General features: G+C 42.0%; 3 protein-coding genes across 3 annotated transcripts in view; 1 reads left to right on the forward strand and 2 right to left on the reverse strand.

The window, feature by feature from the left end:
* Positions 1 to 230: 230 nt before the first annotated feature.
* LOC109484177 (zinc finger protein 726-like) lies at positions 231 to 6409 on the reverse strand. Its single transcript, XM_019787401.1, has 4 exons — positions 6284 to 6409; positions 4275 to 5214; positions 802 to 1217; positions 231 to 717 (listed from the first exon to the last, which is right to left on the reverse strand). Exons 2-4 carry the CDS (start codon positions 5189 to 5191, stop codon positions 452 to 454), a joined length of 1599 nt encoding a protein of 532 aa, XP_019642960.1. The 5' UTR covers positions 5192 to 5214; positions 6284 to 6409; the 3' UTR covers positions 231 to 451.
* A 544-nt stretch (positions 6410 to 6953) lies between these two features.
* LOC109484150 (zinc finger protein 678-like) lies at positions 6954 to 10431 on the forward strand. The gene is made up of 2 exons (XM_019787377.1): positions 6954 to 7081; positions 8800 to 10431. Exon 2 carries the CDS (start codon positions 8838 to 8840, stop codon positions 9930 to 9932), a length of 1095 nt encoding a protein of 364 aa, XP_019642936.1. The 5' UTR covers positions 6954 to 7081; positions 8800 to 8837; the 3' UTR covers positions 9933 to 10431.
* A 625-nt stretch (positions 10432 to 11056) lies between these two features.
* Positions 11057 to 14495, reverse strand: part of LOC109484166 (chloride channel protein 2-like) — a 38406-nt gene continuing 34967 nt past the window's right edge. The window contains exon 24 of the mRNA XM_019787394.1: positions 11057 to 12879. Within this exon, the coding sequence (XP_019642953.1) occupies positions 12649 to 12879 (231 nt within the window). The 3' untranslated portion in view covers positions 11057 to 12648. The remainder of the gene's footprint in view (positions 12880 to 14495) is intronic.

The following is a 14495-nucleotide window of genomic DNA, read 5'->3' on the forward strand; positions in this document are numbered from 1 at the left end:
TCCAATTCGCCTCGTAATTGTAGGGGTGCGTCTGTGATATTACATTGACCGCGAAAGCAGCAACGGCAAAAATACACATTCGTGCATCAACACGGGCATGCCCGCAGACGGCGTATAAAATTGCGTGCCGATTACACAAAGAGAACCCAGTGTTTTGACTGCGAACACGAAAAATCAGCCGATCACAACACTCCGTCCGGAGGTCCTGACCTCCTTCACGGAGTAAAAAGCATTGTCGAATATAAGTAAATCATAAAACGAACTGTTCAACAAAAATCACTTTGTTACATTGTTATCTGACATCTAACTATAACAGCACACTCGGTATCTAACTTAGAGGCTATCAGTTCTTTCTTTTCTTCAGTCAAGCATTTGTCCAAAGCAACTTTTCACGTCATCTTAGGTGGCCTACATACATCTCTTGACTGGGTTTGCAACACTCGTCACATTTTTAAGAATCATGCCCAGTGTGGGTCCGCATGTGGGTCTTCAGATTGCAAAGATGACTGAACTGCCTGCTGCACTCCTCACACTTGTAGGGTTTTTCGCCTGTGTGAGTCCGCATGTGTGACTTCAGATAACCCAGCTGAGTGAACTGCTTGCTGCACTCCTCACACCTGTAGGGTTTCTCTCCTGTGTGAGTCCGTATGTGAATTTTCAGTTTACCCAGCTCTCTGAATTGCCTGCTGCACTCCTCACACCTATATGGTTTCTCTCCTGTGTGAGTCTGCATGTGTCTCCTCAGATAACACAGTTGACCAAACTGCCTGCTACACTCCTCACACCTATAGGGTTTCTCACCTGTGTGAGTCCGCATGTGTCTCTTCAGATCACTCAGATGACAGAACTGCTTGCTGCACTCCTCACACTTGTAGGGTTTCTCACCTGTGTGAGTCCGCATGTGTCTCTTCAGATCACTCAGAAGACAGAACTGCTTGCTGCACTCCTCACACCTGTAAGGTTTCTCCCCAGTGTGAGTCCGTATGTGAATCTTCAGTTTACCCAGCTCTCTGAACTGCTTGCTGCACTCCTCACACCTGTAGGGTTTCTCACCAGTGTGAGTCCGCATGTGTCTCTGCAGTTGACTTTGGTAACTGAACTGCTTGCTGCACTCCTCACACCTGTAGGGTTTCTCACCTGTGTGAGTCTGAATGTGTCTCTGCAGTTGTCTACGGTAACTGAACTGCTTGCCGCACTCCTCACACCTGTAGGGTTTTGCAGTTCCCATGCTGCCACTAAACTCCCCTTCCAAACTGCTTTCCACGTCATTACAGCTGACTCCACTTGTTGCCATGTTGGTGATAACAGCCCAAATGACTTCTGTAAAAGATGAGATAAAACAATGGATTTGTTATTTAACTTCTTTATGGTGGTCTCACTCGTATTTTATTGTATGATTCTGATGTGGAAGGATTGCTGTGACAGCACTAACCACCATCGACGGTCTAAGACAGCCTTGTCGGTCCCATAATTTCAAAATTTTGAACAACATTTGCACTACTAAGCCAAGTCTGTACTGTATATGTGACTAAAATGTAGTTATGAGGGATTCAAGACTGCCTACAGTTAGGTCATGCGAAGTCATGTCTGTCTTCCACAAAAACCCATCACCTACTCCTACACCCTTCATGGATCCCCCCTGGCTAAGGTAAGTAAGGCCAAATATCTGGGTGTAACCATCACTTCAAACCTCTCCTGGAGTCTCCATATCGACAACATAACGAACCGCCAAAGCCAAAAGAACGCTAGGTATGCTGTGCCGTGACCTGCGTATCGCCAGTGTAGAGGCCAAACAACGTGCCTACATGGCTTTAGTAAGATCCACACTGGAGTACCCCTGCCCGGTTTGGGATCCCCACACTGCCGAACAGGTAAGCAGAGTAAAAAATCATGGACGCCAAGTCATGCCTTCAAGAGTTATTCTGCTAAATCCGAAGTCACCCACAATAAGGCGAGACAATTCCATAGCCTTTCTGACGAAGACAAATATGTGTAATACCACGGAGGTAGAAGAGCCATGGTAATACTAACACCATTGATTTCCACTTGTCCTGTCCTTGCACTTGTCTACGTCCATCCCTACCCTACCCTTTGTTTGCACACAGTCACTAACCCGCACAGCTGCTAATAATCCTCTTCACAGAGGGATAAGCAGTATCGAAGATGAGATGAGGAGTCAATAAATTGCACATGAACTAGACGCTTCAAGTTCTTATTAAAAAATTCTTAAGTAAGGTAAGGTACCACTGTACCAGTTCGCATAATTGGTTAACACATCACAGTTCATATTACAAAACATCATGGCCCTACAAAACATTAGTGAACCTCCCCTGACACAGTGAGTTGATCCATCATTAGTGAACCTCCCTGATACAGTTGGCAGAGCTATCAAAACATTAGTGAACCGTTCCTGACCGTTGTTCTTGCAGGGTACAGGCCTGGCAGGGTACTAGTATCAACGAGAGCCTACCAAAACATTAGTGAACCGCCCCTGTCAATCATACGTGATGTAAACCAGATGTTGGTTGGGGTTGGGGGGTGGTGGTGGATAAATCCCGATTTTGAATATTTTCCCCGTAGAGCTATTTTATATATGATCCTTGCTATTAAATTGTTACAATCGAATCGGACGAAAGGGCATCATGTTTACATCAAGTTGTTCAAGAAGCGCTCTAGCCAGCATGAAGGGGCGCCACATGCATGTGCACAAAACTTCACACTCAGTCTGTAAACACACCACGTTCTTTGTTCTACTGACTCTGCCTTTGTTCTACTGACACTGCTGTTGCAGTTTTTCCTACATACCTGAAACGGATCTCAGACGAAAAACTGGTCTTGATGCTGAATCTGGTACCGGATTTCTCCGAAAATATCACCTTGAACCGCACAAAGTTGCCAAGTCACGAAGCCTTATCCTGCGGAGCACAATTGTGGTTGTTCAGGTGGTTGTTGTTGTTTGGGGTACATGTATTTCTCGTGCAACGCATCACACCGCAGCGAAACGCAACGAATGCGGAAGTAACTATACCACTGCAGAGAAAAAATGTGTGGGTCTATGATCTAATTAAGACATGAAAATTATTGAAAAATTTTGTGCCAGGAATGCTGCCAGCAGGACAAACTGGTTTTCCTTGTAGTGAAATGTTGTTTCTTGTCTGGCATCTTCTGTTAGTAAGATTTTCAGAGTAAATAGGCTGCAGTACAGTTGACCACCGCATGAGGTCGTGTCAAAACGGCCCGACAAGAAAACGGTATTTGCCAGCAAACGTAGATTTTTTCCCTCCAAGTCAACTGTTTTCGAGAACAAATCCTTTGTCTAATCTCTATTCATAAGGAGCTTGAGTTGGGTTGGGTTGGCGTAAAAAAAGGTATCAGTACGAGAAAAAGAAAGCAGACAAAAAAAAACTAAAAACACACTAAAAATTAGCCCAAACCCAAACCAAACATTAACTTAGTTAGAAGCAAATGACAAATGCAAATCAAAGCAGTAAGCTTTATTTTCAAATACAATACATAACAGTTACATATATTAGTAACTTGAAAAACTTTAGATATGCAAAACATAACTAAAATGTCTATAAACAGGAAGTATAAAAAGGAAAATGAGACTACAAAACTACACTCTGCTTCTTACAACTGAAATATGGTACCTAGTTAATTGTAGGATTACAAGGTACAACTATATCATTACATCAGATAATATATAATAGTAATAACTTGGCTTCATTTTATCCATATTTCTCTTCACTATACCATTTGCGCCCAAATATAAACTCTGCGCCCAAATATAACAAAACATTATAGATAAGTAGATAAGTGTGATAAGTAGATTAAGAATAATTCAAACAAATGAAAAGAAAAGCTACCATATGTCAGCTGTGTTTAGAAAAACTTAATGCTAAGAACAAGCTCCAATCTATACCATAAGAACTTACTTTGTAATCACCAGAACTAAATTCTAACAAGCAAAAAAGACATTAACAACAAATTACAAAAACAGGAAGATGTTACCAACATTCTCTACCATTAACAGGTTTGCTAGTGGTAACAACATACTTTCATCAGAATGCTTGTGTTTCCTTTCCCTGTACTATCATGCTTCCGATAGGTCACCGTGAAAAACAATGTTTCACGTTTCTTTTGACTCTTATGATGGTCTGCAACGCTCGTCACAGGTTCTTAAAAGAATCATGCCCAGTGTGAGTGTGCATGTGGGTCTTTAGACTGTTAAGATGACTGAACTGTCTGCTGCACTTCTCACACCTGTAGGTTTTTCCCCAGTGTGAGTCCGCATGTGTGTTTTCAGATTACCCAGCTGACAGAACTGCTTGCTGCACTCATCACACCTGTAGGGTTTCTCCCCAGTGTGAGTCCGCATGTGTGTCTTCAACTGACTGCAGGTACTGAACTGCTTGCCGCACTCCTCACACCTGTAGGGTTTCTCACCTGTGTGAGTCCGTATGTGTGTTTTCAGATCACCCAGCCGACAGAACTGCCTGCTGCACTCCTCACACCTGAGGGGTTTCTTACCAGTGTGAATCTGCATGTGAACTTTCAGATGAGTCAGCTGACTAAACTGCTTGCTGCACTCCTCACACTTGTACGGTTTCTCTCCAGTGTGAGTCCGCATGTGAATTTTCAGTTTACCCAGCTCACTGAACTGTTTGCCACATTCCTCACACCTGTAGGGTTTCTCACCTGTGTGAGTCCGCATGTGTCTCTTCAGATCACTCAGAAGACAGAACTGCTTGCTGCACTCCTCACACTTGTACGGTTTCTCTCCAGTGTGAGTCCGCATGTGAATTTTCAGGTTACCCAGCTCACTGAACTGTTTGCCACATTCCTCACACCTGTAGGGTTTCTCTCCAGTGTGAGTCCGCATGTGCAATTTCAGATGACTCAAATGACTGAACTGCCTGCTGCACTCCTCACACTTGTATGGTTTCTCCCCAGTGTGAGTCCGCATGTGAGTCTTCAGATTACTCAGCTGACTGAACTGCCTGCTGCACTCCTCACAACTGTAGGGTTTCTCTCCAGTGTGACTCCGCATGTGAGTCTTCAATTGACTTAAGTACCTGAACTGCTTGCTGCACTCCTCACACCTGTAGGGTTTTGCAGTCAACATTCCATTGCTAACCTCCCCTTCCAAACTGCTTTCCACGTCATTACAGCTGACTCCACTTGTTGCCATGACGGTGATAACAGCCCAAATGACTGTAAAAGATCAGAAAAAACAAATTAATTTGTTATACTGTACATGATGTACAACCTTTTATAAGGGGGAGTCGCATTCGTTGTAAGTCAAGGATTAGGACAAGCTGCTAGGGGGACCAAACTCACACTACCTATTCCTGACAAGAAAGGCTATCTGTTGCCAAAAAGTCAAGACCATAGCATTCTCAGGAAAAAAGATAAAAAAACGGAAGTTCTGCTGCAGTACAAAGGTCAGCCACTAGGAGGCCCATATTTTACCTTGACCTTTGTCTTCCTAAGACTTACCATTGTACCAAATATCATAACAATACATAAAAGTGTTCTGATCACAAATTTGCGGAAACACACTAGACACATACACACATAGACATGCCAAAAACAATACCTCAATTTTTCATGGAGGTAATGACTTCAAATTCTGCGTAAAGACTTTGACTTACGCCTTGAGAAAGGAGACTAAGGTCAATCAATAAAATGTACATGTACATGAATTACAATGTTACAATGTTGCAGGCCAGGGCAACATTCCAGGTCCAACCCTCGAGCTATGATGGGGAATGCGAGACGATAAACGGATAGTGAGTGAGTGAGTGTAAACTGGTAAAACACACGACAAAGGTAGTTGGTCTTGCAGAGCATAAAATAGAGGCCCCTCAAAACATTGGTGAACCACCCGTGTTGCTGTTGGTCCATCATTAGTGAAGCTCCCCTGACACAGTTGGTCTGGCAGAGCATCAAGTAGAGACCCTACCAAAACATTAGTGAACCGCCTCCGGCCCCTTCACAATCATACATAAATGGGAACCAGATGTGTGTGTGTGGGTGGGGGGTTAAACTGATTCTGCAAGAGCTATTTTATAAAATATAATGATCCTTGCTATTACATATTTTCACAATCGGACGAAAGAATATCATGTGTACATCAAGTTCTTCGAGAAGCACTCTAGCCGGTATCAAATCAAGAAGTGTCACACGTGGACCAAAACAGTCTTTCGATCACTCAGTCTCAGTCCAAGAAAACACACCACGTTCTTTGGTCTACTCTGCTGTTGCAACTTTTCCTACGTACCTGGAGCGGATCTGAGGACAAAACCTGGCGTTGATGCTGAATCTGGTACCTGATTTCTCCGAAAATATTGACTTGCAAAGCTGCAAACTCGCGAATCCTCCAGACTCTCACGCTTCAAAGCGTTGTCTCGCCCTGGTCTCGCCTGTACCGAACTTCTGGAGACCGCAGAACTCAGATATTCATCCGCGATTCATAAACTCACGGGGAGTAACAAAATAGTGAGGATAGAGAGTTACAGCAAGGACATTATTTTACAGCAAATCATGACCAATCATAGATGATTGTCCGATTATGATGCATTGTGTATTGAGAGTTTTGTAAAGTGAGCTTTCTGATTGTGAAATCTTGTTTCTTGTCTTGCATCATCTGTTGTTTCTGGGATCTCAGAGAAAAGAGGCTGCAGTACATCCGACCACCGCGTGGGGTAGCAAGGTCTTGCAAACGATCTGTTTGCTTGGTCTGTAGATTCTGAGGATCTCTTTGTAATGTTCTTCAGCCGGGTAAGCTTTTGCGGTCGCTAGAAGTACAGTTCACCAATATTAGAAAGTCAATTTACACCATCTTCATGGATATTTGAATGCAAATCATCTATGATTTCGTAACTCTCTATCCGCACTATTTTTTGCTCCCTCTGGGCGGATGAATACCTATGTTCTGCGGTGTACGGAAGGCGAGACGCTGTGCATTGTGAGAGGCTTCGTGAGGTCGCAGGGTTGTGCGGTTCAAGGCGATATTTTCGGAGAAATCCGGTACCAGATTCAGCATCAAGGCCAGTTTTACATCTGAGATCCGTTTCAGGTACGTAGGGATATGTGCAACAGCAGAGTAGACCAAAGAACGTGGTGTGTTTACAGACTAGACGGATTGATGGAAAATTATGGCGTGTGAGGTTTTTGACGCTTCTTGATACCGGCTGGAGCTATAGAGTGCTTCTCGAACAACTTGACGTAAACATGATGTTCTTTCATCCGATTGTGACATTATGTACCTTATGTAATAGCAATGATCACTTTTATAGCTCTTCGGGGGATCCCGGGGAAGCTTTCAGAATCGGGATTTATCACCACCGCCCCCCACCCGCCAGGGGCGGTACACTAATGTTTTTGGTAGGGTCTCGTTGATACTAGTACTAGTACTCCGCTAGACCAACTATTAGGGATGGTTCACGAATGTTTTGGTAGGGTCTCGCGAATGAAACCCCCAATGCCATAAAGAAGCTATAAAACAAATCCATTGTTTTATCTTCTCTTTTACACAGAAGTCATTTGGGCTGTTACGAGGGGTGTTCAAAAAGTTCTCGGCCTCACCTAGAAAACGTCAGGGCAGTAAAATTTTTCTTACACTATTTTTTAATATAGTCCTCTCTAACTGCAATGCACTTGGTCCAGTGATGTTCCAGCTTTATTTTCCCATTGTGGAAGAAGGTTGCATCTGGACCCCCCAGATTGGCCTATACCGCATAGATGACGTCATCATTACCATCAAAACGTTGACTACATAAGTGGAACTTGAGTTTAGGAAACAGGTAGAAGTCCGAGGGTGCTAGTTCAGGTGAATTGGAAGGGAGGGGTTAGACTTCAAAGCCAAATTCCTTTACTGCTGCCACTGACCCCTGTGCTGTGAGGACAGGTGCATTGTGAGCAGGCCAGCTCAGTGCTTTCCTCTCCTTTTCTCTTTGACTGTTGTCCTCAACTGTCGTAATTCTGTTGAATAGTACTCCCCATTGATGCTTTAACCCCTTCACAGGTAGTCAATCATGATTACTTCCTTACTGTCCCAGAAAACAGAGGCAAAAACACTGTCAACAGACGAAACTCGCTAAAACTTCTTGGGGGGCCGGGAAAAATTCTTCATCCATTGTTTGCTCTGCTGTTTTTATTCGGTCTAAAAGTGGTGAACCCAGCTCTTCTTGGGTGACAAATGTTTTGAGGAAATTGCATGGATTGGACTGAATTCGTTCCTTGAAATGTCCAGCCTGTTTAACTTCTGATGTTCAGAAAACATTCGAGGCACCCACCATGCAGACAGTTTTTTCATCCCCAGGATGTTCAACAAAACATTGTGAACTGAGTCATAACACAGACCGAAGAACCTGCTACATGATGGACAGTCTCACATCTGTCATTCACTACCATGTGATGGATGGCCTCAACTGGATTGTCCGTGGTGCTGATTTGTGGCATCCTGACATATGTTCATCTTTTGTGCTCTCCTTGCCGCGCTTGTAGCTAGTAACCCACTTCTTTATAGTTGAATAAGAAGGGGAGTCATCACCAAGTGTATTGACCATGTCTTCATGGATGTCCTTAGGAGACATCCTTTTTTATCGATAGACTTGATCACAGCACACGCTTCTGTTGCGGCCATCTTGTGATTTTGCCCTCACCCACCCCATTTTCACGGGGCGTCACGTGCTAATTAATGAATATAAAAATTTGAATTTTTGTGTGCAGTGATGTAAGACGTAATAGTATACAGCTATACCAAAGAATGGGAGTTTGACCTTTATTTTCTAGGAGAGGCCGAGAACTTTTTGAACACCCCACGTATCACCATGGCAACAAGTGGAGTCAGCTGTAATGACGTGGAAAGCAGTTTGGAAGGGGAGTTTGGTGGCAGCATGGTGACTGCAAAACGCTACAGGTGTGACGAGTGCAGCAAGCAGTTCAGTCGGCTTGGTAATCTAAAGTCACATATACGGACTCACACTGGTGAGAAACCCTACAGGTGTGAGGAGTGTGGCAAGCAGTTCAGTACCCCAAGTCAACTGAAGAGACACATGCGGACTCACACTGGGGAGAAACCGTACAGGTGTGAGGAGTGCAGCAGGCAGTTCAGTGAGTTGGGTCATCTGAAGAGGCACAAACGAACTCACACTGGTGAGAAACCCTACAAGTGTGAGGACTGCAGCAAGCAGTGTAGTCAGCTGAATGATCTGAAGAGACACATTCAGACTCACACTGGTGAGAAACCCTTCAGGTGTGAGGAATGTGGCAAACAGTTCAGAGACCTTGGTGAACTGAAGAAACACATGCGGACTCATACAGGTGAGAAACCCTACAAGTGTGAGAAGTGCAGCAGGCAGTTTAGTCAGCTGGTTCATTTGAAAGCTCACATACGGACTCACACTGGGGAGAAACCCTACAGGTGTGAGGAATGTGGCAAACAGTTCAGTCAGGGGACTCATTTGAAGACACATATGCGGACTCACACAGGAGAGAAACCCTACAGATGTGAGGAGTGCAACAAGCAATGCAATCAGCTGACAGATCTGAAGAGTCACATGCGGACTCACACAGGTGAAAAACCCTACACGTGTGAGGAGTGCAGCAGGCAGTTCAGTCGGCTGGGTCATCTGAAATCACACATGAAGACTCACACTGGTGAGAAACCTTGCGAGTGTGAGGAGTGCGGCAAGAAGTTCAGTCATCTGGGTAATCTTAAGAGCCACATGCGGACTCACACAGGAGAGAAACCCTACAAGTGTGAGGAGTGCAGCAGGCAGTTCAGTCAGCTGAGTAATCTGAAGATTCACATGCGGACTCACACAGGAGAGAAACCCTACAAGTGTGAGGAGTGCAGCAGGCAGTTCAGTCATCTGCATAATCTGAAGACTCGCATGCGGACTCATACTGGGCATGATTCTTAAAGAAAAATGTGAAATTCTGAAATTAAGTTGTTCGATAACTTGACAAGTTTGATAACCTATCAGAGATAGTATCAGTTGTTTGTTAGTCAGTTAGCAGGGCATGCAGACTACCTAGAAATTATAAAGTAGCTTTCTGTAGTTTGATTTTACTTTTGCTTCTTAAATCATTTTCTTCTTAAAATTAAGTTCTGTAGCTCATAGTGTAGCTTGCTACAGTTTAGGTGAATCTTTTTAGCCTGAAGATTATACAACAGCTTTTACAGGACAACTTTTTATTATGAGTTTAGTTTTCTACTTTTTTACTAATAGATGAAAATGCACTTACTAAACTATTAAGTGATTTTATCAATCTATGTATGTTTGTTGGTTCCTTCTATCCAGGATCAAGAGAGTTCGTTCTTAGAAAACCCCAGTAACTGTTTGTTTAGATCGATTTAGACTTCCTTAAATAAAAAAAAGCTAACCTAGTTGTGTTTGATACATGTAGTTATTTCTCTGACCTCTGTAGAAATAACTGTGGAACTTCCTGTCTACAGAGGCATGTTTGGTTTCGTAGCTAGAGTTGTTCAAGCTACAGGTGTTTGTGCGGGAAATAAAGTTCAGCATTTGAAGTCAATTTGTCTTCTGTAATGGGATATGTTAGTTTTTCATATTAATGCTGGGTATTTATAAATGTGTCCTACATGCCAAGCAAAACTAACATTCCCTATCAAATCTACTATGGCCTACATGTCAGACCAGATGCATACTAAGCCCTGAATTAGCCAACATGCTAGGTCTGAGGTATACTACTAATATTAGCCTCTGCCAGGCTTCGGGAGGTGGCTGACAAGAGTAGAAATTGGCCAAATAGAGAGATGACATGCCAGGGGATTTGGCAGCCGCCAGAGAGTACAGTTTCGGGTGCGGCAAATTACTCTAGCAGCGGACGGTCTGACCAAATCCCCTGGCATGTTATTTCTATTTGGCCAATTTCTACTATTTTCAGCCACCTCCTGACGTCTGGTAGAGGCTAGTAGACGCTGTCCTGTGTAGGCCCTGGAAGCAGTCTGGCATCCAGTCTAAGCCTGCTCTTGTGCCTCTCCCCATCCCATGAAATCTCCACAGGAAAATCTTCTATGAAAAGTCTTTATTATCAAAATAAAGAAGCTGCATCTATTGTGCAGGTTTGTAAGAAACTTGCATTATACGTACACTGTACATAAGGGTTGGTAGAGTGTCTAACCTACAGAAAGCTTTCCACAGCTATCTGTTGCATATTAACAGCATCTTTCTACAGTTATTTATTACATTCTGAGAAATTATCGAAAGACTTTGTACAGGAATTGTTACATTTGGCTACAATAGAAGCTATAACGTGCTCCTATATGTACAAACATGTTGACACATAAAAAAGACTTTAGGTGACAAATTCAAACATGTTTTACACACAAACTATGGATTTCTTAAATCCAGTCAAGGCTAAATACTAGTAGTCAATTTCTGAAACACACTGAGTAAAGTTGTCTAAAATATAGTGCTCAACATTGTTCTGTTGTTAGTCATATTAGGCTAGATCATGTGAAGGTAAACATTATGCATTTGCTTTGCATGTTACCTTTCTAGTTATTTGCACTTATCCACGCATGATAAACATTGCCACATTAGGTATGCAAATAAATGAACTACGTACAACATGTATAGCAACATGTTATTGCATTCGGTAAGGAATATTTTTGACACTAACACATAGCAACACAATTGGTGATACGAATGTGCAATAAAAAACAAACAAAAAAACTCGGATTCTGAGAACTAAAGATACTTTAGACAGCGATGGACAAAAATCATCAATACTACTTCAGTAATTAGAAATATACATATAATGTACATCATTTAATAACTTTCACTGATACAAAATCTAAGAATTGATGTTCATAATTATCAATTTGCATAATGATATCAAACTACACCTTATTCTGGATATCATGTCAAAAAGTCATATCAAGCACTTGGATGTGTGCAAATTGTTAACTTATGAACTAACAAACATCATTTGGTCTATGTATAGTACTAGTAGTATACATGTATAGTCACAGATGAACATGAACATGTAATATATATTTTGTTAATGACAAAACGGTGCAAACGAAGCTCATCAACATAATCAGCTTGACAAGTCAAAACGGTATGATTTCCATTTTACAAATAGAATAATCTATTCTGAGGCAAAGTCTGTGAAGAAGCAAAGCCCTTTCTGTTTTAAGTTCAGAGGCACATATTAGTTGGATGAGTAACACATAAATGTTAGTGACAACAGTACATTGTATAACCTTATGGATTAACATGAATACAAAGTGGGTAACATTTTGTAAAATTTGAAATGCACAACCCTACACAATTAGGTGTAGAATGTCAGCAGAACGTACGGCACCTGCACCAAACCCAAAATTTTTCACGGTTTTCATTAAATGTTTGGTCAACATTAAATCAGAAATCTGCGCATTGCAGATTATATCTTTTCTGCAACAACACTTGGAAACTGTAGACAGGATGCCATCCTTAAATACACCAATACGACCTTAAACAAGCGTTCTGCTATGTGCAATAAATACATTACAGGTTTTCCACAAACACAGTACATTCTGCTGACATGCTCTTCAGTGTGACATACTTGTGGCATAGTTCTATGAAAAAACTTAATATTCAGAATTGTAGTTAAACTGTAATGGTCCGACTAAACTTTGCTGTCCTCTATACCTTCTGCGTCCACATCTGTCACGGTAAAACGAAACTCTTGTCTCGTCGCTCCCTCTTCACTACTGTCCGACATAAGCCGGTTGTCCTCCCCCTCATCCGAAGAAGATTCCGCATGGTCCAAGTTCGACATCGGAATGTCGTTGGACATTTTTCTTCTCCTAGGCACTTCCGTCTGGTCCTCCTGAGTTCCCTCAATCGCTCTCCGAACCTGAACATTTAAAAGGACACATCACAACACAGAGAGCAGGCTGTTAGTATGTGGGATTGTGAATAGACCAGTTTACCTTTCATGGATCGCATGACCTGCTTACGTCACAGGGGACATTTCAAAAACACCGTTCTACAACCGACTTTCGCTTGATTTAACACTGTAGATACTTTCAATTTCTGAAAGTTCCTGACCTGTGCCAACACAAGGAGTCTAAAGCATATTGATACTTCACTGAAAGTTGGCTGTCCCGTTTCCTTCCACCCAATCTCACCAGATAGCCGATTCTGGTATCTGAGGGCAGAATTCTGACCATCACATTGATCTGCCAGGGGGAATATCACAAGCAAAAGCTGCCAACTAGAATGGTGTAACAGTTCTGTTCGATATGTCCGCCTGTGAGGTAAGCAGCTCATGTGATCTGTGAAAGGTAAACTGGTCTATTGTAAATGGACATGGCAAACAAACGTTCAAGAATTATTTTGTATTGACCTGTAGGGGGAGGTAGTGATTACGAATTCTGCAAAATTTTCGCTGCAGAGTACAAATTACGTTAAATTCTCAATCTCAGAGCTTTAAGGAACAACAGTTTGGCTGATGTACTGATGATGAATTACAATGACTTTGGGTAGGTGCTTATGGATTTCGGAGACTTACATGTACAAAGGCCCTCTTTCATCAGGTTGGTAAGAGACTGTGTATGAAGGTTCCTTATTCAACAACCAGTGGGTTTTTACCTCCAAAGTTCAAGAAGCTTTATTGAGTTTCAAATGTCACATGTACAATGTAGTTGGATAAGATATTGTGGAGTTGGTCTACTTTTTGAACCTCCTTGGTCTACTGTAATGGCATTAGTAGAACATCTTAAAATTTCAGCAGTGTCATATATTTGGTACTTCAAATAATACTCCTAGAACTGAAAAAGAGGGTAATATAGCTGCAATAGAATTATAAGCAGTAAGTTTTCAAGTCATATGAATAAAAATATTACCATAGTCAAACACTGATGTGTGCTTTAAGTGATCTACCTTGTACTTTGTGAGGATGATGCAAGAAACTGTGTTCAGAAAGTTGAAATTTCAGACTTCTTCTGAAAGGTGTACTATAGTTATTGTTTCTCACTTCCTTCTAGTTTTGCTACATTGTGTTGGAGTCAGTGGTTTGGAGGATATACGGTTTCATGTACATTGTCCTCATGTAGTGGTGGTTGTGGGGGAGGGGAGTGATTTGGTGCCAACTAAAGTCTAAGTCTAAAACAAACATCATCATATCTTTTCCTGCCCTACCATTGGCGAGGATCTGCCCCGATCTGTTAACCAAAAACAAGACATTAATTTAAAAATAAACTAAAGTCAAACTTTGAAGCATGTCTGCAATAAAGAATCAAATCAAATCAAAGATTCAGTTTTAGAATATGGTACAAACAAAGCTGAGAGCATTTGATGAGTTGTTTTTATATCCTGTAACAAAGATACATTTTTCTAATACAGGAAGCTTTGAAATTGAGAAAAAATATTATGCTTGTTATGTGTTTAGACGAAAGTCAGTATTAGAGCATTCAAATATTTAATGAGAGGTTTTGCAACATTAGTTGGAGAACTTGGCACACGTACTGA

The sequence above is a fragment of the Branchiostoma belcheri genome, unplaced genomic scaffold (assembly GCF_001625305.1).
Source record: "Branchiostoma belcheri isolate BF01 breed outbred unplaced genomic scaffold, Haploidv18h27 scaffold69, whole genome shotgun sequence".
NCBI classification, from domain to species: domain Eukaryota; kingdom Metazoa; phylum Chordata; class Leptocardii; order Amphioxiformes; family Branchiostomatidae; genus Branchiostoma; species Branchiostoma belcheri.